The sequence below is a fragment of the Eschscholzia californica genome, unplaced genomic scaffold (genome assembly GCF_041429995.1).
Source record: "Eschscholzia californica isolate CP2 unplaced genomic scaffold, dmEscCali1.0.p SCAF_4, whole genome shotgun sequence".
NCBI classification, from domain to species: Eukaryota; Viridiplantae; Streptophyta; class Magnoliopsida; order Ranunculales; family Papaveraceae; genus Eschscholzia; species Eschscholzia californica.
Genome location: NW_028238461.1, coordinates 401,139 through 428,565, shown reverse-complemented (window position 1 = coordinate 428,565; position 27,427 = coordinate 401,139). Strand labels below are relative to the sequence as shown.

The 27,427-nt window shown below is 37.3% G+C and overlaps 4 protein-coding genes, 1 long non-coding RNA gene and 1 other non-coding gene across 10 annotated transcripts; 3 read left to right on the top strand and 3 right to left on the bottom strand.

Annotated features, from left to right (window-relative positions):
* Positions 1-228: 228 nt before the first annotated feature.
* On the bottom strand, positions 229-6,457 carry LOC147541175 (coatomer subunit gamma-2-like). The gene is made up of 17 exons (XM_086637575.1): positions 6,004-6,457; positions 5,436-5,533; positions 5,300-5,350; positions 4,865-5,179; positions 4,681-4,782; positions 4,269-4,376; positions 3,948-4,178; positions 3,237-3,487; positions 2,933-3,104; positions 2,681-2,836; positions 2,535-2,585; positions 2,177-2,317; positions 1,904-2,101; positions 1,684-1,815; positions 1,439-1,609; positions 1,079-1,318; positions 229-903 (listed from the first exon to the last, which is right to left on the bottom strand). Exons 1-17 carry the CDS (start codon positions 6,053-6,055, stop codon positions 709-711), a joined length of 2,664 nt encoding a protein of 887 aa, XP_086493701.1. The 5' UTR covers positions 6,056-6,457; the 3' UTR covers positions 229-708.
* A 1,389-nt stretch (positions 6,458-7,846) lies between these two features.
* Positions 7,847-13,274, bottom strand: LOC147541174 (uncharacterized). Of its 2 annotated transcripts, none has more exons than XM_086636789.1 (11): positions 12,031-13,274; positions 11,024-11,424; positions 10,834-10,923; positions 10,408-10,647; positions 9,990-10,211; positions 9,568-9,919; positions 9,213-9,466; positions 9,043-9,116; positions 8,904-8,956; positions 8,380-8,447; positions 7,847-8,251 (listed from the first exon to the last, which is right to left on the bottom strand). In XM_086636789.1, the coding sequence occupies exons 1-11, from the start codon at positions 12,866-12,868 to the stop codon at positions 8,180-8,182; spliced, it is 2,664 nt and encodes an 887-aa protein (XP_086492915.1). In that variant the 5' UTR covers positions 12,869-13,274; the 3' UTR covers positions 7,847-8,179. The 2 variants fall into 2 exon arrangements, with proteins under 2 accessions (XP_086492915.1, XP_086492914.1); XM_086636788.1 differs by having other exon boundaries at positions 11,024-11,433; positions 12,031-13,256.
* Positions 13,275-15,500: 2,226 nt separating this feature from the next.
* LOC147541173 (Leucine-rich repeat (LRR) family protein) lies at positions 15,501-19,765 on the bottom strand. Its single transcript, XM_086636787.1, has 2 exons — positions 16,952-19,765; positions 15,501-16,174 (listed from the first exon to the last, which is right to left on the bottom strand). Exons 1-2 carry the CDS (start codon positions 18,029-18,031, stop codon positions 15,893-15,895), a joined length of 1,362 nt encoding a protein of 453 aa, XP_086492913.1. The 5' UTR covers positions 18,032-19,765; the 3' UTR covers positions 15,501-15,892.
* Positions 19,620-21,046, top strand: LOC147541172 (uncharacterized). Its single transcript, XR_015223813.1, has 3 exons — positions 19,620-20,000; positions 20,148-20,288; positions 20,611-21,046. It is a non-coding gene; the product is annotated as an uncharacterized LOC147541172 (long non-coding RNA).
* A 1,232-nt stretch (positions 21,047-22,278) lies between these two features.
* CLPP6 (CLP protease proteolytic subunit 6) lies at positions 22,279-26,519 on the top strand. 4 transcript variants are annotated; one of them, XM_086636784.1, is made up of 9 exons: positions 22,279-22,662; positions 22,780-22,826; positions 22,896-22,965; positions 23,707-23,908; positions 23,992-24,057; positions 24,389-24,529; positions 25,503-25,556; positions 25,830-25,922; positions 26,160-26,519. In XM_086636784.1, the coding sequence occupies exons 1-9, from the start codon at positions 22,568-22,570 to the stop codon at positions 26,205-26,207; spliced, it is 816 nt and encodes a 271-aa protein (XP_086492910.1). In that variant the 5' UTR covers positions 22,279-22,567; the 3' UTR covers positions 26,208-26,519. The 4 variants fall into 4 exon arrangements, with proteins under 4 accessions (XP_086492910.1, XP_086492911.1, XP_086492909.1 ...); XM_086636785.1 differs by having other exon boundaries at positions 22,424-22,662; positions 22,783-22,826; XM_086636783.1 differs by having other exon boundaries at positions 22,424-22,662; positions 22,783-22,826; positions 22,890-22,965.
* Positions 26,520-27,089: 570 nt separating this feature from the next.
* TRNAT-AGU (transfer RNA threonine (anticodon AGU)) lies at positions 27,090-27,164 on the top strand. The gene has a single exon. It is a non-coding gene; the product is annotated as a tRNA-Thr (tRNA).
* Positions 27,165-27,427: the final 263 nt, after the last annotated feature.

The following is a 27,427-nucleotide window of genomic DNA, read 5'->3' as shown; positions in this document are numbered from 1 at the left end:
GTAGAAAATATGTAGAATTAACTCTCAGTTTATTGACATACCCAGGATTTCAAATATTTAGATTCCAAAAGTAAAATTTAATAATATTATTGTAGTCGAACGCACTAATTATTGAGTCAAACTTTGAGTAAAATGGTGCAAGTAATTTAATATAATAGTTCAACAAAAAAAAAAAAAGTAATTTAATATAATTATGTAGCATGAGTCCACTCTTTGGTTCAGGCTAAATTTGATGTCTAAAAACTTTTTACATGAAACTCAAAAATAACTACACTTTTTCACAAAATGTTCTCGGGTAACAATAGCAGCCCGTGTCTGCAACAGCCCTATTACATTAGCTCGAAATGGTAAAAACAACTCTGTTACATACCGAATCAGTATAACCATATAAAACCCTAGAAAACTTCGACATCACTGGGTTGAATATTTGTATTCAAGTATTCCAACTATGTCACCAACAACAAAACCTTTTCACTATTATACTAAGAACAACTTGCCCATAAAGAACAAAAGCAATTGGAAGAAAATCATCTCAAGCGAAAAACGATAGAAGAGAGAATTATCCATCTGAATCAGGTGGCTTGTCTTGAATTCATCTAGTGTGGGTTCTAATTAGTTGACCCAGATTTCAAAATTTTCTGCTACATTACTCGTACCAAATGGAAGAGAACAACTGCAACACTGGATTGTAGTTTCAGGTTTTGCATATTAGCCGCTTGCAACAATCTCATGGATGGCATCACTGACAGCTTCATTTTCAGATCTAACAGCAAGCTTCATAGCTACTTGTTTCGGGCCTTCAATACCAAACGATAACTGAACAAGCACCTTTGCGTTCCCTATGAACACGCCTGATAATAAACATGTGTGCGACCTGGAATTGCTCGGTACGACTTCTGTTCCCTGTAGAATTCAGAAATGCAAAGAGCTTCGTAGTCAGATACAAAATTGAATTAGAAGTGCTCAACCAGATTAGAGAAACTGCGAATCGGATTTCGTGGTCTTTTCCACAAATTTACGAGTGGGTGAAAAAAATCGGTTGTGTTTGAAGTCTAGGGCACTGGATAGAATAACTGACCTCACAAGGTTGCATCCCAAGAATGTTAATAACTGCACTGACTGCTTCAGCTAAGCTATCCCTTGCACCAAGACCATACTCATCGACCCGTTCACATTCTTCTCCCATGCTTTCCCAGGCATTTCTGAAATTAGAGACCCCAACTTTCAACATGTAATCAGCGGCAACAACCTCCAGGTCCTCTAGTTGGTAATCATCTTCAACACCATTTTCATCTGCTTCACCAGTAATTGGGTCAACCTGGAAGATGTCATACAAGGGTGAAGAAAAACACATGAACGAAGAGTTCACCACCTCTTATGGCTTTAATTAAAATAGAAAATTTTTGAAGACTTCAACAGATAAGCCGTATAGTAATACCTCTTTGACAATAAACCTCAACGTGTTGGAGAACTTTCCAAGAATCACACCCTCTGGCTTCTCAAATGCCACAAATGTCTGTCCTGGTGAATCATAAGGTAGGGATCTTAATGGCTTAGATGCTACTTCAGAATAATCCTCTGCTTCAGAAGCATCAACTATGACAATGACCTGTTCACAAGCAACAAATGTAAGGACTAAGGAAAACTCCATTTGATGATAGAACAAATGCAGACGATGTATACATTTTCCAGTAGTTGTTCAGGTATAGTGTTTGTGCAATTATACTGGAACACCACATGCCCGTCGAAAATGTGCTTAACAACATTGACAGCATATTCCGTTTCAGCTTCTGTCAGCTCCACAGGTGCCGAAGACTGAAAAGTAAGGAAGCAGACAATAAACATATTTTCATATAGATTCAGCTAAATCATGCTTACCATACTACTGAAAGAAGAAACCAACCTTGAAAAGTTTCCCAAAACTAGAAAACTCTGGGATGGATGACAGCATTTTCTCGTATGCATCAACAGTGGAAGTTGGAGCACTGGGAGGAGCACCCAAACCAGTTGACTTTTTACCAGGAGCTTTTTTATCAGCTATGAACTGAGCCTTCACCTCCTTAGGCACAGAATCAATATTGAAAGGTTCTTCTGAAGGCTCCTGTATCCATAAGATTTACATCAAAGTGACTAAATTGTTTGAGATCGCAAATAAATAGACTGGAAGAGGACCTACATAGTTCTTCAAACTTGTCTCAAGGTTGATTAATGGTATATCCAGTGATCCAAATACGAATTCCTTCTTGTCCTCGTGACTTTCATCAATTGAACCATCACCCCCAAGTGTATTCAAATAGAGTGTCGCCCTATCACGGACCTAAGATAACAAAAAATTGGAGAGAGTATAAGAAAATTAAATATATTTAGCAAATAGATTTATAAAAATATTAGTGAATAAGAGTATCAAGAATGATGACTTGCTAGCAAATAGATTTATAAAAATAAACACTATTCCATCAACTGCTAAAACAGCCCGGGCCTATTGCACAGAATCGAAAATTTAAAGACATCCACGATACAGAAGTGGAACATACCTCGTCGTCACTGTCATAAAGGCAACGTCTCAACAGAACAAAAATACGGGGCTGCAACAGATAATCAAGAAAAATTTCAATCAAATGAGTAACTAATTAGACAAGCAAAGTAGCAAACCAGGTACATAATTTGGATGCAAGTTTACCTTCAAAGAATCAATTGTAGCACCAAACTTGGCCAAGGTGCTGACAGCACTAGCCCGGACTGTTGCATTTTCAAGAATTACCCGATTATAGATATAACGTATATACTTACTGGGATCTGATGTCTTTGGGCCTTCATCTCCAAGAAAATGAAGTATCTAATATAGAAAATAAAAACAAGTATTCAATTAAATGAAATGAAATGGGAGACCAAGTGGAAAAGAAACGACGCAAATCATGTTAAACATCTTCACCTGAGTAGATAGATAAGTGAACTCGCAATCCTCAATAAATTCACAGAGATGCAATAGCCCATTTTCTTTCGCATCAGGTATATCCCGTATAAGAATGACAATTGAGTCAACAATTGCCTTCTTATACTCAAACCCTCCTTCTTCTCTAAGAATGTTACTTAAGAAGTTCATCCTGCACCAATCAAATGAGAAAGGTTGATCCAAAACAGAGCAAGACAGAGAAGCCAAACCTTTTAAACCAAGAAATAATGAGTAGAGAAATCGAGAAAGAAGTTTTTCAGGATTGAATTGGATCCAGACTCACAATGACCGATATTTGAGCGGAAATTTAAGACAGAGAGATTGAATGGCTTCCACCACCACAATTTTGAACTCATCGGCGATATCAGACATGAAATTGGTTATTTGTTTCATCAGCCTATCTACACTAGACTCGTTGCCTGTCTTCAGAAGTGTAGTAATTGCTAGTGTAGCAATGCTCCTGTTCCGATCTGAAATTAAGCACTCCATATCAATTTTGCAATTTGTGACTGCCACTGGATGAGTCATAGAAACCTGCAATGCAAATACGCAATATATGAGATGAACAAAACTACCTAAACCATTGTTCTATATGGAAACCACAGTAACTGCATTAAGAAAGAGCAATTAAAACTCGCCAAATGGGCAGATAGACAAGATTTCAACTACTGCCCAGCTTAGCTTAAACCTAATATTATTCAAACTTGAGACAAAGAAACAGATTCTGATTTTAAAGTATAGTGTTAACAAATTCAAAAATTTTAAACCCAAATTATAAAAAAAATTCTCAGTTTTAACCCCCAAGGAATGAGGTGAATCACCTCTATATGGGGGATTGGGGGGAACTTGACAATTTTTTTCAGACCTAAATAAATGATAAAAATCTACTACCATGAAGATATCAAGCTAACACCTTTTTGATAAATGATAAGTTTTAAGATGTCAATGCTTAAGAGAAACGAATACTCAAATATAACTATAAAGAAGAGACAACCTTGTTTAGAGTACGGAGAGCAGCAAATCTTTGAATTGGCTTGGATGAATTCAAGAAAAGCTGTAGAACAGTGATAGCAGGAATCAACTCGCGGTTGGTCACACCACTCAGCTCAGTTATTGCCCTAGCAGCTTCAAGTATAACCATATCTGCTTTATGTCGGAGACAACCTTCGAGGTAATCATAAAATGGACGATCTCCTGTTTGTGTAATGGCTGACTCACGTATAACCTGCATACATGATCATTGCACTATAATTGATAAGGCTGGCAGTTAAGACGGCTCACCCTAGCTTGTAGATGTTTCTTCTGAAGAAATTACCTGACTAGTATACCGAATCAAGAGGCACTGGGCCAATGGTGAACGAACTGTTCCTCTAGTTAAGCTAGTAACTAGCTTGCTTACAGCTAGGCGATCATTCTGCCTTATCTGCAAATTAACAGCATAATCATATTCAATGTTTAAATATGTATATCAAGGCTAATCTAGGTACTCAACATAATTATCACAAAAAGGAAAAATGCGTATTTTTTAAGTGAGGTTTACTACACAAACAGAAACTATCAGAAAGTGTAGAAGATTTGAATCTTCTTTCTTGAATCTTCTTTCTTCCTTTAACAATTTCACGAGGTTTTGTCAATGTCAATTTTCCCGATGATATACAAATGGAATCACCTACCTCATATCATGAATGAAACGAAACACACAAAAGAATTTGTATATATGTAGGTACCTGGTGAAGGAGGGCTAGTGCGTGGAACTGTACAAGAGCAGCTCTTGATTGAACAGCTTCTTGTACTTCGTTGCTCCACCTCCTCACGATCTCCGGGTTTGTCTTTTCATGAAAACCAAGGATGAGAAAACAAATTTGATGTAATAGATAATTTACAACCAAGAGCAGAATGAATAAATAGTACCTGAAATAAGTGAATTCCACTAACAAGTGCAGCACTAGCAACAACCGGGTTCTTGTCAACTACCGCTTGTTTCAAGTATCTCTCTATTTGAGTTAAAAGAGTTCCATCGGTGATTCTACACAAGACCCGTATAGCGTTGGCTCTATACATGTCGGTTTTGCTATTCATATCTTTCATCAATGAGCTTGTAACAATGATAACTTCATCTGATGAAGGGGTGAGTTCCTTGATTATCAAATACACCATCCTCCTCAGTCCCAAATCCTTGGACTGAAAAAGCTTAGTGACGGAGAAGAACACCTCTGTGGCTTCAACCTACATATAATCATAATGAAAATTCAAAATTTCGAACAAGTTAGGAACTTCAAACGCAAAATATCCAAACTACAAGCACCAAAATAAAATTAAAGAATACCCACTAGATGGAAACCTGACCTTGGTGAATATGTCTCCTTGGTTGAGTAAATATAGGAGTTTCGTGATAACCTGAAAAAATAATTTTTCAAACAACAACCAATCAACAAAAAAATCAGTTAACTTAAAGAACTAGAGAGAAAGAGTAACATTAAACCTGAGAGCATTTCCGCGGATCAAGTTGAGGTTCATTGAAAACCCTAGCTTCTTGAAGAATTGCCCCCTTTTCAATCCCAAAAAATGGAGAATACTCAGCTGCAAAACAACACCCAAAAAAAAACAATCATATTTTGCGATCTAAATGGCTAAAAGAACAGAAGTTGCAACAGATTGAGCATAACCTAAACAAAAACTTGTAACAAATCTATTGGACTTGTAAAGTTTATGGTCATCCAACTCAAAACCAATTGGCAATGAGTGGAGAGGACCTAGACATTAAATGCTTGGTTGCTAGATACCCCTTCTCTCATGTGGAACTATTCTAACAGAGTTTCCACCAGATCTATCAAAGTGAACAGAATTTCGTCCCAGACAAACACACGCACACACACAAATAGATCAAAAATGCTCTAAACACTCAACCTATATAATAACATCCACAGATCCAAGTATTTCAATCTAACAAACTAAAATTGCATATCAACTTCATTTAATCGACGTAATTGAAGATGTAATTGATACTAGTAGTGTACAAAAATTTGAAATTATAAGGTTTAAAAACTTACGTTCGTCGTCTTGATCGTCATCTTTTTTGACAAGTTGTTGAGCCATGGACATTATCGGAGATTCTCAGTCGGAGTTGAGAACTACGGAAGTAACTAAAGGATCCTCTCTCTTTCACTTTCTCTCTCTAAGCAAGTGAAGTCTGAGTAGAGAAAAATATTGAAATGTGCAAATACAGACATTCCTGTGGATTCTGCATTTTCTTTTCCCGGCCTCCAGAGAACCAGACTTTTACTCATACGGTTCCGGATCTTGCCCGCGAATGAGTAGGGGCAGTGCTAGGGACGGGAAACGACCCCGACAGCTAGCCATCCGGTCCTAGCGGAACGGACGCAACTCAAACTTGTCCGTTCGGGCAACCGGAAAAAAACTGACGGACATTTCGGTTTTTTTCTGTAAAAATGTTCGTCCGTGTCCGTTTTTTTAGTCGGACATGTCAGACACCAGTGGGTGAGCACCGGGTATCCATCGTAATTTGTCAAAAGATAAAAGTCACCAATTTCATTAACTTAATTGACAATACCAAAAAAATTCAAAACATCGAGATAAAGGATCGTCAATTAGAAATACTCTTCTCAAAGAAAAACCAAAAGAAATGGGAACATCGATTATGATTAAGGGTTAGGATTTCGCATTGAAAACTAGAATAGACATGATTGGAAGATAACCGAAGAGAAGAGGAAAGAAAAGGGTTGGGCTTCTTCTGATATCGAGGGTTATATGACACAGCTTAATCTAATCTAACACTACTATCTTACCCTAAACGGATAAACCTTTAATGGTTCATATTTACTATGGGCGAGCACTACGAAGGTAAACAGACAACCTAAACGAGCGGAATCGGGTGGTACACCTGTTAGGCCCCCTTGTCCACGTTCTTCCGATAAACATATATCGGTCTGACGGGTTTTGACCGACTCGATCACCGGGCTTCCACAGGCCCTTCAGATGTGGGCAGGTTCCGGATCACGAGCCAAAATCCCCCCCCTAAGCAGTGTTATAGTGGTGTTAGGGCTGGTCTAGACAGTGAAACAATTATCATGGCACAACCGTGCCCATCCAGCTTAGACGAGTCGAGCCTGCTTAGAAACGGGTTGGGCAGACACAGGCCCACGTGGTGTCATAATGGTGTTAAACAAGCCGGTTTGTGGATCGTAAAACAATGTTCATGGCCCACTCCAAACACACCATGTTTAGATGGGTAAAAACATTCATGGACTCGCTCTTGTCTTGCATCTATAAATCTCGGACGTTCAATTCTTATTTTAGAATCTTAACCATTCAACCATTCATTTTAAAGAAAGAGATATTTAAAAGTAAAAAAATAGTTACCTGCTTCCTATAAATCCTCACATTATTTTTCTTTATCAAAAAACAATTATGTTTCTCTCTTTCTCTTTTTCTTTCTCTTTCCTCTATACAAACAACCCAATATTTTCTCCATTATTAGTCTTCTAGAAATTACAATTTTTTATTTTTTTATTCTTTTTCCTACTTGAATATTTGCAGAAGACCGAAGTATTTGACGATAGAAGCGTCACATACATATAGAAACTTTCGTATACCATGGTTCTATACATTACATATATGACAGAGAGCCACAGTTGTGCACAAACACATAAGTCCGAACCAATGAGGATTCAATTTTAAGAGTACTATTACGCAGTTTCTTACACCATATACTATGAGTAAGAAATGCCTTGTAGTAAGAAAACAAATCACTTCTACAAAAAAAAAAAAAAACAAATCCACTATCTAAAGCACATAATTATTTTTGATAATCTTAAGTAAGTGATATTTTCCTCTCATCAAAAAAAAAAGTAACTGATATTTGAAGAAACTACATTTGAAAATCATATATGCTTGATCGGAAATGATTCAATAGCATTACATGAAACTGAGAACTGATTCGAACCATTAAATGTACAAGAAAAAGTAAACGATATTCCATCCGAAGAACAATCTTCGATTACTTATCTATTTACCACGAAAAAAACCTCCCACTGAATCAATCTCACCTTCAATGGTTTGTCATCTTTTCAGTTCGTTTTTTCTTCACTCAAACGGAGAGAAATAAACATATCCTGCCTTCCAACTTTCACTTCAACAATGCGAATAAATTACCTCCGTTTAATCATAAGTCTATTTCTTAGCAACCTACAGATTTGATGAAGCTCTTTAGTAGTATCCTGGTCGAGGCGGGTATGATGGTCCTCCACTAGGGTAACCATAACCACCGCGTCCTACAGCCTGTATGAAGGCAAAACACAGATACGAACACGTTAGTCCACATGAATTAGGGCTCTTATTTTCATCCTTGTATGACTAGATATTGTTCTTGCATATGGGAGTCGCAGAGAGAGAGAGATAGAGAGAACCTGGTATCCAGCATAGCTGGGGTGAGCCGACTGACCTGGAGGTGGATAGGAGGACGAGGGTACTAATCCTACATCAACATAAAATGATAAAAAATGTTAAACCCGAAAGTGCAGTTATATCAAAATGTAAACCCATATTATAATTTTGATATAGTATAAGTACTTAAAAGTATCTCAAGATTGAGTGAAGGTTATATGGAGCAAATGAATCACTCAAGTATAAGTTCTCACTAATACCAACTAGTTAATATTAGAACGAGTGGTCCTGGAAGGGACTTATAATTTTATAAACAAAAATTGTGGTAAATCTTTTTTGCCTATAACATATTGAAGTAACATCGAACGGCATATATACCCTAATGGGCTAATGGCTACGGACAAGTGAAACCGGAGTCGATAACATTTACGTAACGCCACAAAACAACCTTAAACAATTAGTACACTAAATAGCATAAAGATGTAGATATTGGCAATTAACTTTCATTTGGTTTTGTCATGAGTATTTGAAGGAGGAGAAATACTACCTCTTCCATAAGCAGGGGGGATACTACTCCCTTGGCCATCATATCCACCGGCTCTAACAATCCAAAAAATTTAAACATATTGGTAAATTCTGAATCGGAAGATAAATTAAGAATGTGTGAGAGAATGCTATGATCAAACCTTCTAGAGTCATAACCATATCGATCCCGCCCCTGGTTTGTAGTTGAAGGCTCAATATAGCCCGCATGGGGTGCCTAGAAATTTTAATCAAGGTAGATTTGTTAAACTTAATGATTAATCAACTGAATTCAGAACATAAAACACTAAATTATCTAGATACTGAGATATACCATATCGGAATAGTGGCGTTTAGACCCAGAAAGCGCCCCATAACTAGCATGACTCTGTGCCCCATAACTAGTATGACCTTGTGCCCCGTAACTGGCATGACCGTGATGACTAGATACAGGTGCAGCATATCCCCGAGCATATGGATCCACATACACAGGAGGAGCCCCACCATAGTGCTGCCTTGCGCTCACAGCATAATGAGAGTTGTCCCTTGGGTATCCGACACCACTGCTTGGCCTAGCATGACCATTACCTACAGAATTAAGAGCAGAATCATACCCAATGCCCTAAGATGTCAAACACAGAAAAGGATAAACCTGCAAGAGATTATAATTTGGAATCTAATATCAATACCATGTGGTCGTGTTAATGATCGCCCATGAGAACGAACTTCGGTACTCCTTTCACCGCCCCTACCACCTCTCCCACGTTGTTCCTTCCTACGGCTATCTGTCCTGTCCGGCCTAGATGGTGCGCCCGTACTTAGACGTTCGCCACCACGAAATTGAGGTTTAAATGGCTTGGCTCCTCTTGTACTTAACTTGGAGATATACTTCCCCCTTCCTTCAGACCCTCTCGATCTGGGTTGGTCTCTGCTATTTGACGGTCCAGCTTCTTCAGAACCGTTCACAACCTTGAAACCACCTCGTGCGGCCTGCTTTCCGAGCCTACCCTTATACTGAGGCTTTGCAAGGTTCGCTTTGACCTGCGACGGAAGTATTTCCTCAGATCACGCTACAAATTCAAAATAACAAATTTGGGTCTCTGACCATTACCTTGACATCCCCTTCTAATACTTGGGCAGTGTTGATCCCTTCAACACAAGCTACTGCACTTTCCCGGGAGGTGAAAAAAACAAATCCAAAATCCTTCCTCTTTGTAGTAGTAAGATTTCGAGATAGTTGAACTTTCTCAATTTCACCATATTGTTTGCAGAATTCTTGCAACTTCTCTTCATTCCAAGATTCTGTGAGCCCTTCGATAAATACAGTCTTGACCTGCAACAGGTACTCATAAGTAGTATTTGGAGTAGTGACCTCATGCATAAAAAGGTCAGTCATGTTTTCCATGACTATGATCAATTAGGGTGTATAACAATTATCAAGATAATCAATCTGATATATATCTCATTCCTTGAAAGGTACACAGTTGAAAAGTTACAGCAGGAATAAACAAATAGATTATAAATCAAACCTGTGATAGAGCTTCCTCGCTGGGATGTATCGAAGATTGTGCAAATGCGACTTTAGCACTTCTATCACAGCCAAAGACAGCATCTGGCTTTCTTAACCGCTGAAGTGCTGACATGGCATCAGAATGGCAGCTAAATTCTAGGAGTGCAAAGCCTCTAATCTTCCCTTCCTTCTTGAGATCTTCAGGTAAATAAATCTCCTCAATTTGTTCAACACCAAGGGACTTTAACGTCTCTTGTACCTTATAGCCAGTAAAAAAGAAAAGGAAGTAAAGTCAACCAGGATAGAAAAATCATCAGAAGTGACATTCAAAAGAAATACGTGAACATTTGCTGTTTATAACACAAACTGCAGCTGTCTTAGCCATCCACTGCTTCTATAAATGGTAGTCAGGGAGAACAACTAAAGCACAGATATTAGATCTTACCTGCTCCATCGTCCATGTCTTGCAGATATTGCCCATGTAAAGTGTATCACTGTCCTGGCTCTGTGATATTCCAACATGTTTCCCCCTTACCTAGAAACATTAAAAAAAAAAATAGCACCAAAATTGTTAATAACATGCAAAAGAAATACTAATGTATGAACGTAGAGAGAGAAAGGGGGACTAGTGTAACCTTTGTTCCATCCTTCATTTCCTCTAGGGCTTTTTTTGCGTGCTCAACAGTTGCATACCGGACAAAAGCGAAACCCTTACTTTTCTGTGTGGTTGGATGTTTTACTATTCTTATGGACTGAATATCCCCAAACTTCTCAAAGACTTCAGTGAGATCTTCTTCAACTGCACTCTTATCCAAACCTCCAACAAAAATTTCAAATTGCTTTTCTTTCTTCCTTTCTGATATAGGAGCGTGAATATATGCAGAAGGGTCTTCGTCGTCATTTTCTTCATCATCAGTTCCACTTTCCTCTTCCACATTCACATCAGCACCTCCGTCAGCATTATTCACATCGTGTTCATCCTTGTCTGCTACAGTATCGGCAGCAGCAGTTTCCATATCATTATCCTGTTCGACAACTGGGAAAACTATTTCGTATTAAAAACAGTAAACTTTCGCCCTCAAAGGATGGAGAAACTCTACACGATCCCAAAACAACAGATGCAAATATACCAATATCTAACTGCATAGGCAAACTAGGATCGCGTAAAGAAAGGGTGATCTGGGTCTAGAAAGCGTAATGGAGAACCCTAAAATAGTTGAAACCTAACATCATCGCGATTGTCTAACCCTACAAGGCTAGAACAAAGGAGAAAATACCTACGTTTTCTTTTAGATATGTGTGACCCTACTAAATAAGTAAACTACCCACTACACCTTTTCTAGAACCATATACTATTTCTTAACCCAAACATTATTCTACCCCCTTACGGCAACTAAACTCGTCTCCTTATCATCATTCATCTTGCTCCTTCGGAACCAGTTCTGAAACCAGTCTTTGTTTTAGATGACAAATACATATCTTACTCAGTATGCATCTAACTTAAGCAGTTTCAATTATCATACACAAAACTAAATAATCAACACTAAAAGCACTCTATCAACTGAATGAGTTTTACTCTAAACTGCAAATTTTACACTTATTCATAGTTCCTATGGAAGGGAAAAGAGGGTACGCAAATTACCGCGTGCCTCGTCTTTTTGCTCGTCTTTGTTCTCATGCTCTCCACCATCGATCACATCTTCTTCTTCCTCGGGATCTTCCTCCTCTTCAGGATCAGCTTCGGACGGCTCCTTTTCCTCCATTGAAGCATCCAAGACAACTTCTGAAGTACCAATTTCCTCATGCTTTGCCTCTACAATTTCTTCCACAACCTTCTCTTCCTCAACATTCTCCATATTCTTTTCCTCCCCAACAGCCACCGCCACCTTCTCCCCCGCCACCCCTTTCTCCACATTCTCAACATCTTCCACGACCTTCCCTTCCTCAACATTATCCATCTCCGTATTCTTTTCCTCCACAACCATCTTCGCCTCTACTACCACCGAATCCCCATCTCCAATTTCTCCCACATCTTTCTTTTCCTCCTCCACCACCACCTTTTCCACAATCTCAATTTTTTCCACAACCTCCATTGTCTCCTCAACCACCACTTTATCGGAATTATCTTCTTCAACAACTTCTTCTATAACCTTCGTTTCCTCAATCACCACAGTAGTCACCGAAACATCTTCCTTTACAAAAACCATCTCCTCATTGGAGGTTGGAGGAACCTCTTCAGCTAGTGAATCATCTTTAACTTGATTACTTTCTTTCTCTTCTGCGGCCGAGCTCGGTTCCGACGATTTCAGATCAATCTTATCCTCAATTGGACTCACGTCACTTGCCGGAACCTCCGATTCGACTACCTTGTCTTCTTCAGCAACATTCAATGGAACTACATGCTTCTTTGATGCTCGCGTACTAACTTTCCTTGCCGGTGGCTTCTTCGCCGCACCGCCTCTCTTCGCTCTAGGAGGCATCACTCAATACAGAATTAGGGTTTCGGTTCTTGACAATGATGAAGATAGAAAGATGGAGGCTTTTAGAGAAATTTGGGGTTTTCTTTGTTTATTTTTGATTGATTGCAGAAAAACTAGGGTTTTGCCCGGAGGAGAAAGAAAACTATTTGATGGAGCTTGCTACCGAGTAAGAGATTTCCCTCTTTTGAGTGAAAGGGGCAGATTAATCTGATCACTAACTTAATCTCGGTAACTAAATGGACGGTCGCGATTGTGGAAACATTATGACAGACATTAGTTTTGTTGCTTTTTTTTTTTTTTTTTTTGTTGAAAACATTAGTTTTGTTGCTTTTTTTTTTTTTTTTTGTTGAACTATTAGTTTTGTTGCTTAGTAGTAATATTTCTTGACAATGGGCACGAACATCTCACGCGTATCCTTATTGAGTCCTGCATAAATATTTAGTGACTTTTCTTTCTTTTTTTTTTGATGAGAAATATTCAGTGACTTGTGATAATGGATTAATGGTTAACTTCGATCTAAAAACCAACCATTGACACCTTAGTCGATAGGGCATATACTGCCAAGTCATAGAGGTCTCAAGTTCGATTCCTTTAAGAAACGAAATTCATGGTTATTGAACAGAAAACGTAGCTAGATGTGTTTCTAGTTATTAGTTTATGTGGACTTTAGACTAGTAGTTTGATTGAGCTTTAGACCATTAGTTTAGTGGGATTTTAAACCTATTTCATTCAAGATTTAAATTCAGTATTAATTGTGCCTTTGTAATAACTATCGTAGTCAATTTTCAAAAACAAACTGACCTAAATGTATTGATCTTTTTGTTCAGTAGCAGTGTTATATTTTCTTCAGAGTCCTTTTTGGGTGTGAGAATTAACCTTGAACCTCAAAAATCTGGTTTACAAATTTGTTGGACAAACAGACTGTGTGAAATTCGTATCAGGAATACACACCAATCCACTTATACTTAGTTAGCCCTGTAAACGGTAGCTTATCGAGTCGGATATAGTCATATCCGTATCCGATAAGCTATCCGATAATTATCCGACGGATATTAAAAATCAATATCCGAATCCGAATTCGATAATGTTAACGGATATCAGATAATATCCGATATCCAAAACTTTAACAAAATTTCAAATTTGTTCTTTAAATTTTTAACCATTAAATCTAAACAATAAATCTCAACCATACATTTTATATATTATTATGAATAAATTTAAATTTTTATTAATTTTTTATATTACTTATCGGATACGGATATTTATCGGATCGAATATGAGTGTATCTTTGTCCGATATTCGATAAGCAGACATCCGATAAGGAATATCTGAATCCGTATCTGAATCCGTATCTGAATCCGAAATTTCGAATATTTTTTTGAAATTCGAATACGGGTGCGGATCGGATGTCGAATATTCAGATATCCATTGACAAGCTTATACTTAGTGGGCGCTTGAGGCTTCTTCGAGAAACTTTTTAGTAAGTGAAGATTCGACTTTCTTCACTAATAATATTGCTTTCAAGATCTCAAAACTTAAAAGAAAACATAGTTAAGTCCTACTTTTAATATGCACCATCCCTTTTAGAGCATCTCCAATGCAACGCTCAACTTACAGTCAATTTGACACATAGAACTACTCGAGTTTTTGACAAAAAACACTCTCCAATGCAACACTCAACTAGAGTCTCGATATGATGTGGCAACAATAAATATTAAGATACTCAAAAGAAAACTCAATAATTGAATTTTTTTTTGAGTATATCAACATTTATTGTTGTATCTCAACTGATCCACATCAACATTTTATATATTAAAATAAGAACCAAAAGTGAATCTAAAGTAAATGTTGAGTTTTTTTGAGTGTTGCATTGGAGATGAATTTTGAATTGAGTATCTCAATAGTGCAACCTAGGAAAGAGAAACTCAACTCATACTTGACACATTGGATTAATTGAGTTTTTGTTGAGTGTTGCATTGGAGATGCTTTTAGGACAATGAGGTTTTGGAATCTTGATATAGTACGTACACCCCAAGATGTCTTAATGGGCGGTTGTAATATTCATTCAAAATCATAGTGAAGTCCAACCTCAAAAAAAATTGTCCTATTACTCTACATTTTATTACAATGTGAATTACAACATTTTACATTATCAAACTAACTTTCAAAATGTTAGTCCGTACTGCTTTCACAAACCTAATTACCCTCCCAATGTCTAAGTTGACGACCCACAATGCTCAATATCAAAATCACGTGCTCTCTCTCTCTCTCTCTCAACCATTGACCAATTGTCCTCTCCCTAGCCCATATCCAATTTAGATGGACCAAAGGGCTATTGTCAATATAGAGAGCTGAAAGCCCAACAAATTATACCACCCACATACTCTCTCATCCATTGGCTTATCACCTGAAGAAAAGAGAATCAGATTCCTGAATTTTGTTGAAAGTCCTTAACTTAAAAATATCAAAAAACATCAACTAGTACCTTAGGGTTTTAGTGTTTTACTTTGTTGAGTAGTTCTTGATAGAACAATAAAAATCTATCTGAAACCCTTTTTTGGCCCTACAATCCTGCAACAAATCAAGTAAATTCATACAAGTAGCATCTAAAGTGTGAAAGAATTGAGAGATAAAAAAAAAAGGCCCACTTGATTGATTCAAACAAGATTGGAAGATAAAATTCTAACTTTCTCTCTCTCCAAGTCACTACCAAATATGTTTAAGTTTGCAAGCATATGTTTGTACAAAAAAGCATTTAAAACACTTGCTTGGAGAAAGTTAAAAAGAAAGCTGTTCTTTTAAAAAAAAAATAACCTAACCCTAAAGGGGGGAAATCACCAACGTCTGTCTGCCTTATAACTGCCATTTGAAATACCAGAAACTTTTGGGACAAAATACTAACGACTTTTTGAAACAAGGTTCTCCTCCAATACCTAGAATCACTAAACAAATCAACTGTCTGTCCCATTTTTGGCCCCCCTTCTTGTCTCTAATTTCTTTGGCTCCAAGAACTAGTTAGATCAATCAATCATGCTTAGACGACTTGGCGGCATCCACGACTGAGTCATCATCATCGTCGTCGTCTCTATCTCTTTTCCTCTTGAGATGGGAAGAAGAAGAAGATGAAGGTCGGACAAGAACTTCACCGTCTTGATCATCTTCGTCTTCAATCTCTTCTTCGTCTTCAATTTCTTCTTCCCCATCATCTTCTTCTTGTTCATGGTCTGGGTCCAAATCACTACCTTCGATATCACCTTCTGCTTGCTCAATTGGTTGAACCAGGTACTCTGTTCCAAAATCCTCATCCTGATAGAGAAATTTAAAACATTAATCCAAGACCTAAAAACTAACTCCTTTCTGCAATGAAGGTGCAGAAACAAAAATTAAATTGGCCATAAATACTCGAATTGATTTAAACAAGATCTCTAAAGACATTTATCAAAAAAAAATACTGAATCTAATAAAATTTCTGAAATGATACAAAAAAACACCATAGTTAACATATACGTTTATTAGTCAATTTCCATGAAAAATAATTAACCTTCTCACACCAAAACTTCATTCAAGTTTCAAAACCAAAACCTACAAGATCTTTTCATTGTTTAAACACTACAAATTCGAGTTTCTCTAGCACTAAGATACACTCAACGAGAAATAGCATCTTTAGGCTCTAAGATAAAGAGAAATATGCAGAAAAATCAGCATCGACCAATATAATCATACAATAGCTACCATAACTTTTAATGTTGAACAACATTCCCCCATCATAAGAAATATGGGCATACCATATATAGTACCAATACTAGCTAGATCCAGCAAGGAACACAACAATAATATGCCGCCTAAATTAAGGGTGATAAATGATAATATCATAACCTTAACCCTACTACAGTACTACTTGATCAATTAAGCGAGTATTGACAAGTTATTTCTGCCAACACAACCTATCATATCGAGTGTGACCTATCTTACTAATAAACGATCACAGGAAGGCAATAAACGGCAGGCAATTGATGACAATAATTTGCAGATACAATAGTGAAACTAAAACACGGAAAATATGAGATTGGAATGAAATTATACCTCATCGTCACCTTCCTCTTCCTCGTACTCTCCATCTTCTTCGACGCCTTGTTCGTCCTCCTCCCCAATCTCACCATTTTCATCTTCTTCTCCCTGCTCATGACCATCAATCTCCCCCTCTGCATTCATGACACGTCCTGTAACCCCAGGCTCAGCATCCTCCTCTTCATCCTCGACCTCCTCTTCTTCATCATCCTCATCTTCTTCCTCTTCCACCCCATCTTCCTCATCATCACTATCTTCAATCTCATGAACCTCAACCACATCTTCATCTTCACCCTCCTCTTCATCAATCTCCTCCCCTAAATCATCATCATCTTCGTCTTCCACATCTTCTTCTTCCTCATCTCCATCCACAGAAGTAGCAGCTCCAAATCCATTTGAAACCCTATTTGATCCATTAGGAACTCTACTAATCTCAGTCTCCTCCTCATCGGCATCACTCTCTTCATCCTCATCAACATCAAGAATAGCTTCGCCACTGACACTTCCTCCGTTAGTCATCTTCCCTAGCCTATCACCACCGTCAACCTCACCACTACCAGGATCGTCCTCTTCATCCTCTTCTTCATCTTCCTCTTCCTCATCTGACTCCGGTGGTTCATTTTCATCAGCATCCATCTTATCCAAGTACTTGAGCGATCTTATCATACCAAAAACCCTAGATCGATAATCTTTTATCCGAGTAACAGGACACTCATATAGATCCAAAGATACAAGTTTCAACTGTGCTAAAGGCGATAAATCTTCAATAAATTGGATCCGATTATTAGATAAATCAAGGTCTTGTAATGAATCCAAACCTGCCTCAACAAGAAACTCTAAACCACCAGCGATTCGATTATCAGAAAGAATAAGCTTCTGAAGATTTGGAAGACGAGGAAATCTCTCAAGAGATGAAACCCCAACGTTAGCAATAGATAAATGTTCTAATCCTCCAAATTTCTCTAACAAGCTCGGAGGTGGAAGACGACCTTGAAAACACTTCACCGCGCCGTCTAAGGTTATGGTTCGAACGGAAGCCAAGTCCGTTTGGCCGTCGAGCGCCGTTTCAACGGCTCTCTCCCAAACTTCATCCATTCAAAAGGGAAAATCGCAGATCTAAAATAACAATGACGATAAATAATAAACCAGTACTGTTTGAAACAAATTAGAAGATAAACACACAGAAACCCTAAATAGAATCAAAGAAAACTACTACTTCCATGCAAACTAGAACTTTATCATCATCAAACCGACCAACAAAACCCTTATTTTCTTTATCTCTTCTACACAAACCGATCAACAAAACCCTGATTTTCTTTCTCTAACTCTTTCTCTCTCTACCTCTTTCTCTGTCTTCTACGCGCGTCCAGAAGCATTCCAGTCGCGCTTCAAAAGTTAGGGTTCGAAAGATCTTTTGAGATTGTTTTTCTTTTAACCTTTTAATAACCGTTCGATTAAGAGCACACGGATCGATGACGTGGATAAATTTGAATGGTTGGGATTTAAGGTTAATGTGTTTGTTGATTGAGAAGGAATGCCAATCGTTTCGCCAATCGCTAGGCGAGGACGGCTTTGTAAATACCCTGGATTGTTAGAACAATAACGAACATACCCCTTCTAGTTTGAAAAATCCTCCTCATCACAAGGGGCGCGTTTGGTAACTTACTAAATGTAAATTCACCAAGTACATGTATATCTAAATCTTTTTGCATATTTTCAATTAGCTTCTCTACATTTTATTTTTCATAGTTAGCACCTCTAACGTGAATCAACATGTGACTTCCAGATTTTTAGATTAGATGTACAACTAACTGACCGAATACTTGTGGTAATTAATATTTAGTGATGAAATTTTATTCGACTTTATAGTTATAAGTAGACATGTATGATGTGATAATCATTCTTACTCTATTCAAGTTGTCGTCGCACATCCCCAACAAAGAACTAAAGAAGTCACCTGGAAAAACGTGTAAATGTTGAAAAGCACTCAAGCAACGAACAAAAAATAATAACGCTATATAGTACATGACCAAATGAACATTGCTTGGTTCGTAAACAAAAGGTGTTATTGACAATCAGTAACTTGCAAATAAAAGTAATTGAGTTACGTCTTGTAATCAAGTTCTTCCGTTAGAGGGGCTGAGACTTTGGAGGACCTGTGAAAAAAATTCAATTGCCATATTCTCTTCATGCAACAATATGAGAGTTTTTTACATATTCAGGGGCAAAAAAAAAACTCTAATGATTGAGCATAAAATTTTAACATGGAACAACCCCCACAACATTTCGGCAGTGCATAAGTACGGTATTGTGCAATCTAATTGAATTTCCTCGCTACTTGTCATATAACTTCACTTTTGGGTCGTAAAGTATGTTGACAGGGTTATGAAATATTAAGATAGAGAAGAGATGAGATAAGATGTCGATGAAGTACATGTGTTGCTACAAATATAAAGATAAAGAGAGATTGAGTGAAGTATTAGAGAAACATAGTGACAAAAAAAATTCAGAGCGGAAAAATTGAAGTGGACAAAAGCTAACCACCTTGTGTATACTGTATAGAGAACATCTATATAACAGAACACATTGGTTCTGAATAGGACAAGCTGACTAGACTAAGGAAGGAATAAAATTGTCAACTGGATTGGAAGAGTATTTAACCCTCAAACTTCTCTTCTTATTTAACCCTCAACCTGACTAGGACATTCTAGTGGTCTTTGAACCTCTTCTACTTCTCTAACAGGCAGTTTATTTAATCCATGACTCAAAGAGTCCATTCCATTGTCATTCCCCCCGTCCTCTAGGAATTCCAAAACACTTCTCCTCCATAAACCCCCTCATGGAATTTTTATGATTTTTAAACCTGGTCGGCTCCTACAACAACCAATTCATTTAGCCAATTCATTAATCTCCCCGTAACCCAACTCTCTCCGCCAGTTTTTTCCTTCACTATAAAATCGTAACTTGTTCTCAACTACAGGACACCAAGTGTTTGATAAATTGAATGAAGTAGTTGTTGAATGATATTTAGGTGAGGTTCTGATAGCAACCCTATTCAAAATAGGTAATCCATGTCGTTTAAAATTTCATATCTTTTGTTAATTACTGTTTACATTCTCTTATTGTTATTTTTCATTCATTAATTCTCAGTGTTTTGGTTTATTTAATTGACTCTTACTAATTCCATCATTTTCATATTGCTTATATGTAGATGAATCTGAAATCCAAAGATGTCTTTGTTTACGATCGCTGACTCTTTATTAGTTATATCGTTCGCTTGAAACACGAAAAATTCCATCTAAGATAAGTTCAAATTTGTTTACCAATTTTCCTTCAATTTCAATATTTTCAGGTAATGCCGACTTTAGTCTATTTTATCTGTTTTGGAATTAAGTTTTTATATATAAATCTTTGGATTATAGGTTTGGGAGCTCAAACTTTAATTCTGATGAGAAGGGTATATAAATTACTCGAGCTCAATCGTACACATCTGAATCTATTTTTTAAATGAAGAAGAATTTAAAAAATTGATTTATCTTTTCTTTAATTTGCAGTTTCGAGGTTTTGTACCAAAGTATATTCACAGTTGGATCATGTAAACACCATGAGCCACGTAGTTGGATTCTTGAAATATAAAATTTAATTAGTTAAATATTTGATTTATCTTTTCGCAGGTTGTATCTTATTCATTGATGATTCTGTTTATTTCCTTTTAGGAAATGAACATAATCATCAAGAGAATGAAGAGATTTTTCAGGAACTGCATCTACCGACCAGAAAGCACTTGTTTGGAGACATGGGGAGAAGGACTCGGAGACCATGAACTCTGCGCAAGACGCCGTACTTCTTGTGTCAAGGCTACGAGGAATCCATCGATAGCAGAAATATTACTCTTCCTCTACAATCTCAAAATAAGTGCTCGTGCCGGAGGCACGGGTTGTATCTAGTTAAGAACATACACTAAATAATATTTTTGAAATCGGTGGGGATTTTGTAGAAATTGACTAACTGCACTCCCCCGGCACCCTTATGCTTAGATATTGTAAAACCATAATTTGATTCCAAAATAAAATTTGCCAATTATAACTAAAATTTTACCACATTGTGTGTTATGTACTATATACTATACTATATTTAGAATTTAGTACCCTGCTTCCCAGAACTACAAGTGTTCTATAAACACCATCAAGATGGCACGAGCATTCTACGACACATCTTGATGGTGGTTATAAAACCTATTTAATTCATGTATTTGTTCGTGATATATTGATGCCGCATCGAATAAAATGCAATAAAGTTTTGATAGAAATGAAATATTAGTTGTTATGTTTGACTAACAGTACCATGTTAGTAGGATCCAAGTTGAGACACTTAACAAATGTAGAGGTTAAATTTGAGCTTGTTCACGACTCATGGGTTATACATTCAACTACATCAATTATTACATTTATATGACATCTGTATATTATGAATATAATATTGAATATTAAGTAAATTGCATGAACCAACAACTGGTAACTTAGTGGGTAAGACGCGTATTCTTCAACTTTGGAGATCATGGTTTCGATTTCTAGCAGAAGTGAATTCCATAATTTATTGAATTTGAATTAGGCCAGCGCTTTGGGGAAAGCTAAATAGTTTTCGGGGTGTGAAATTTTAAAGGGAATATGCAAAATTTTGAATTTTTTTTAGGAAACATATTTTATGGGGAATATTTTCTAACTTCTGCACCTCATGTATTCGTCACCTCATCGTCTTAACCAGCGAAGGTCGCCGGCCGACCAATTTCCGGCCGGCGACCTTCAACCATAAAAAAAAGATAAAATTATTATTTTTCCTCTTTCATCCCTCTCTCTACAAAAAAGGTAATTTTTTTCTTCTCCCCTCTCTCTAGTTCAGATCTAGAGAGAGAGAGTGGAGACCCCATTAAAGGTCCGAGCAGACCTTTAGTGGAGGTCCGAACAGACCCATTGAAGGTCTGCTCGGACCTTTAATGGTGCCTCCACTCTCTCTAGATCTAGATCTGATCTAGAGAGAGAAGAAAAAAAAATTATCTTTTTTTTGGAGAGAGGAGAGGAATTTTTTTTTTTTTTATGTTTGAAGGTCGCCGACCGGAAACTGGCCGGCCGGCGACCTTTGCCGGTGAAGACGATGAGGTGGCGAATACATGAGGTGGCAGAGAGAGAAGTGAGGTGGAAAGAGAGAGGTGAGGTGGAGTGGAGGGAAGTGAGGTGGAGGTTTTTATTTCCCTATAACAATTTATAAAATAAAATTGTCAAACAAAATTAACCAATTTTTAACCAAGTCTTCACAGCCCGAAAATTATTTTGCTTTCCCCAAACCGCTGGCCTGGAATTATTGAAGACATAATTAATAATATATTAGATGGTTTTAAATTTTAACCAACTTTCAATCCATTCCCAGAATTTAATGGGCTTAACGAATACGAGTACTATTGTGTTTTCAATTGCCCGGCCCGCGATGGAAGTGACTCCTTTTTTTATCATTAGAATTAGAATGGAACGGAACCGCAAGGGTTACTACCATATCCGGACCGAAAAAACTTCCGGGAGGATTAGAGATTTAGAGCTCAGTCAAGGAAGGGCATCCAAGTTCAGTTGAAGTAGAAAAATGGTAGCTTCAATCTCCATATCAACAACTCCTCCAGCCTTCTCCTCCTCCTCCTGTTGCCGGAGCACAGATTTTGTTTCTCTCTCTACTCGCCGGTATTACTCTCTCTCTCTCTCTCTCTGTAGAATTTTGAACTGGGTCTTTCTCCAATGTTCATTTAAATGAACCATCCTTTATAACCTTGATTTTGTTTTGTGATTTTCATTTGTTAGTAGTCAGTCTGCCAGATTAGTAGCATCCGCCTTACCCAACCCTAAAGGTAATAACTAGTTTTCAACTAGCTTTATCTCAATTATGTTGGAAACCCTAATCCAGTTGTTAGTTTCAGGATTATCTAGTCGATTTGACGGATTACCTTTGAAGATTAATGAACAGGGTCGTCCTCTTCTTAGTCAAAGGTACTGAATTTTATCATCAATCAATCGAGTTAGTTTGCTAATGTCTGATATACTTAATTGTGGACGAATTTGTAAATTATCTATTCATTTATTTTATGAAGTTGCCTAATTGCACTTTAATGGTTGTTTTTTGATAATTTTGAGCTATTTACTCGTATGGGTTTTTTTTTCTTCCGAAAAGGAGTTCCAATTGGTTGTTCTACGCCGAATTGAAGGAAACCTCACCATCTCCTATATATTGCTTGAGCTCCCAGCATCTAAAACAATTCATTTGTAAAGAAATATGTGATATTGATGTTATGATGCAATATCGTAACCCCCTTTTGTCGATTCTCATAGATTATTTATCTCTCTGGGACTCAATTTTAGACATCCGTATGTTGGTGCTATTCCTACGTTGGTTGTGGGAGGGGGTGGTGCTCACTTGTAACTTGTAAGCGTGAGAGATATCCTCACCTCTTGAGCTAACTTTTTGGGCGAGATAGGCCTAAGACCACTTGGGGGCAAAGGAAGACCCAAGAACACACCCACACAATTGTATAGCTTCAATATCTACCCCTCATTTTCTTTAGGTTCAATGGCCTTGTTAAGTGACACGAATCTTTTATATCCATGGTGCATATTTGGAACCAATATCTGTTCTCTCCATATTTATTTTGTTTTGATCGTTGAAGATTTTTACAGTTTTTTGCATGTTTCCTTTCTTCCATTATCTTATGACGTAGATTTTCATTTATACAGTCACAATGTAATAGAAGCTAGGAAGGGGAACCCACCTGTAATGCCAGCCGTGATGACCCCAGGAGGTCCCATAGATCTTTCATCAGTATTATTCAGGAACCGCATAATTTTCATTGGACAGCCAATCAACTCACAAGTGGCTCAACGAGTTATATCTCAGCTTGTAACACTAGCAGCTATTGACGAGAATGCGGATATTCTGGTGCGTATATTTAACTTAATCTTAATTTTTTTATTGGTATTACTGCAATGTCGTGCAACTTATTACATGTGTGATTTTCTCAGATGTACCTGAACTGCCCTGGTGGAAGTACTTATTCAGTTTTAGCAATATATGACTGCATGTCTTGGGTAAGTTATGAATCTTGTTCAGTTTTCCGTCGAGCTTTATTTCTTTGAATATTTAATATATTTATCTTCTCCACTAGGACACAATTTTTTGAATCTGTTAATTTTCCCGCTTTCTCTATGCTGGCCAAGACTGTTTTCTCCTACCAATTAGGACATTACATTTTTTGTTTTGCGATACTTCAATAGTTAAGCATACATATTGAGAAGCATGGTGACTTATTTGTGGAGTGCAGCAGTAATTTTTTTGAATATAGAACCACTCTTTTTCTTTTTTCTTGTTTCTCCATCTACAACCTGGATTAATGCTTATCTAGATGCCTAAAATGTTCAGATTAAGCCGAAGGTGGGAACAGTTTGTTTTGGAGTAGCTGCAAGCCAAGGTGCACTTCTTCTCGCTGGGGGAGAAAAGGGAATGCGTTACGCAATGCCAAATGCACGTATCATGATACATCAACCACAGAGTGGGTGTGGGGTAAGCATTGAATTACTTCCTACCTCTCGATCTTTCTTCTAATCTAAGTGTAATACATGAACTGGATAGCAGAGGATAGGGGTGTCTGGATGAGTAAGATAGAAAAAGTGATCTTTCCTCTTATGAAGTAATGTGAGGGAGCTCCTGAAATAAAAGCCTCCAGAAGCTGTTCGATCGTCTCAGAAAGCATCAGCTCAGGCTGTACCCCTACGAACTGTTTCTTCTACATCTTGCATCATCGAAATAAGCAAGAATACTATTTCTACGGAAGTTACCATTTATGGTAAAGCGCCTTTTGAGAGTCAAGGACTAAGCTTAGGAGTTCCTTGTTGGGGCCTTTACTCAACTAAGAAGGGTTACCGATGCGGATGGCTAGGTATCACCTGGGGGGGCTCGTAGGAAGCGAAGTCAGAACTCATAGTAAGTAAGAGGGAACGGCAACAAGATTCCTACGATGAACCCGAGCCCCCCGTTGGACGAAATAGACTTTAGACCAAAGCAATTAAAGACTTAAGCTGGATTATTGACTGAGCCGTTGGCCTGGGCTTGACGCTCTCTCTGCATCAGCCCCCAAATATGTCGTGCATTTATACACGTTAAGCTTAGTGATACACATTAATTTAAGTGGAGTAGGAATGCTACGACAAACATTGCCTATGATACTTATAACAATACATAGTCAATATCCGCATTGTTTTTCGAGTGGATTTGGGCTCTCTGGTCCATGGTCTTGTGCAGGATAATTCTGTAGCTCATTAGCTCGACCATATAATTTGATCATTAATTTACGAAGTAGGTTCTGAATTTTCTCTCCCACAGTGTTGAAAGGAAACAAAAATAAATTTATCGCAGGTCTTAACTCCTAATAAACATGTTATGTCATTTGTGCAATAGAATACATGATTGGTGGTGGAGTAAGTGTGACCCGTGCGACAAAACTAATGCATGTGACGTTCATTTTCTTTTTCAATAGGGTCATGTGGAGGATGTGAGGCGCCAAGTAAACGAAGCTGTTCAATCTCGTCATGTTAGATTCTACTCCTTAAATTTTGTTTCTTGAGTTATGTTTATTTTAATTCACGGTAGCGTATTACACTTGTATCGACAAGATCTACATCCGACTCACAGATGACAAACCCTGCCTCATGCTGTAAATTATGTGAGGTTTTTGGGTATCATCCTTTTATGTCCTATAATTAAAAACTTAAACCAAAGAGAAAAAAAAAAAAGAAACTTGAACAAAGTTTACCTAGCTCGACTAGCCGAGCCCTGACGTATTTGTGTTTTGTAATTAATGCAGAAAATTGACATGATGTATTCTGCTTTCACTGGCCAACCTATTGAGAAAGTGCAACGACAAACTGAAAGAGACCGCTTCTTCTCTACTTCTGAGGTAATTTTTCTTTTTATACTTGGAGAAAATAGATTGATAAAAGTCGAATTGTGCAGTGATTTACATAAGTTCACATGATTTGATCTTGTAATCGACTATTTAAGGAACAAAATGGGTAAATTGCGACCACCTTAGTTTTGTTAGATTTGCATGTTCTTTTCCCGACAAGCGATAAGAATCCCATTTTGTTTGTATCAGTTAATACCTAACCCTTCGTTTATCCTGCATTATATTCAGGCGCTGGAGTTTGGTCTCATTGATGGTGTATTGGAAACTGAATACTGATTCATTGATTCAATCTACTCTCTTAGAACTCTTACACTACCGATCACCCAACTGCCCAAGTATGATTCAGTCGGTTTTTTCACCTGATGCGAAGTTATTCACTTAGAGCTTCTATGGCATTTCAAACCTCCGCAAAGAAACTGTAATGAATATTCGTGGAAAATCATTACGATGAAACTGAATTTACTAAAAGCTCACTATCTGATAGTGTGGTTGATTGTCTGATTCTAGGCTAAGGTGTTGTTAGTTGTGATTTAACCGATAAATTTCTACTTTACTGAAGGAAAAGAGAACTTCTATCTTTTATCAGAATTCAGGATGGTGAATATTTTCCTTTTTCTCAAAAAATGTCAATCATAAAAGATAAAATGTTATAGGATGACAGGGACTAACCTTCAATACTGTTAGTAATATTGTCTGATTTGACACTTCACGATCTCATGGCTTTAAAACAAGTAACTACGAGAAGGTGCGTAATCTCTTATAAGGGGGCACCGCCCTTCGAATCCACCGATGCGACATTGGTTTAAAAACTTCACAAAATCGTGCCATAACAAAAACTATCGTGATGATAATGTGTTAGAATTGTGGGAATGTGTGAACAGTTAGTGATATTGTCCCATTGGCATTTTTTGTGTTACACAGTGTCCCATTGACACTTGAATGGCTTATAATGGGAAATGTGTTTCACCTTTTCTACTACCAGTGTTTCTCTTTTTTTTTTTTTTGGTAAGAGTTGTATTACCAGTGTTAGATTACAAAAAAGAATCACTTCAAACTTCAAAGGAAGGCAAAAATAGGATGAGATGCATAACTAAACAGACACCCAAATCAAGTAGATATTTTTAACAAAAAAAAAAAAAAGAAAAGAACACTGAATTCGCTTTCATAGCTCAGTTGGTTAGAGCACCCGTTTAGTAAGCGGGAGGTTCTTGAGTTCAACTCTCAATGAAAGCAAATTCTTTTTTGTGTATTTTTTTTTCTTTTTTTTTGAGATAAACGAGAATTTTTCATTCATATGTAGGAACTCAATCTAAATACATTACATACTTACGAAAACCTCTAAATTTAGTGATTCAAACATTTAAATGAGATGTAACATCTTAATTTTTTTTGTTGAATTATGTAACATATTAATTAGTAATAAAACTGATTAATTAATAAAAGAAAATAGACAAATATCCCAATATGAACCCTGAAAACCGACTTTTGACGCCCTA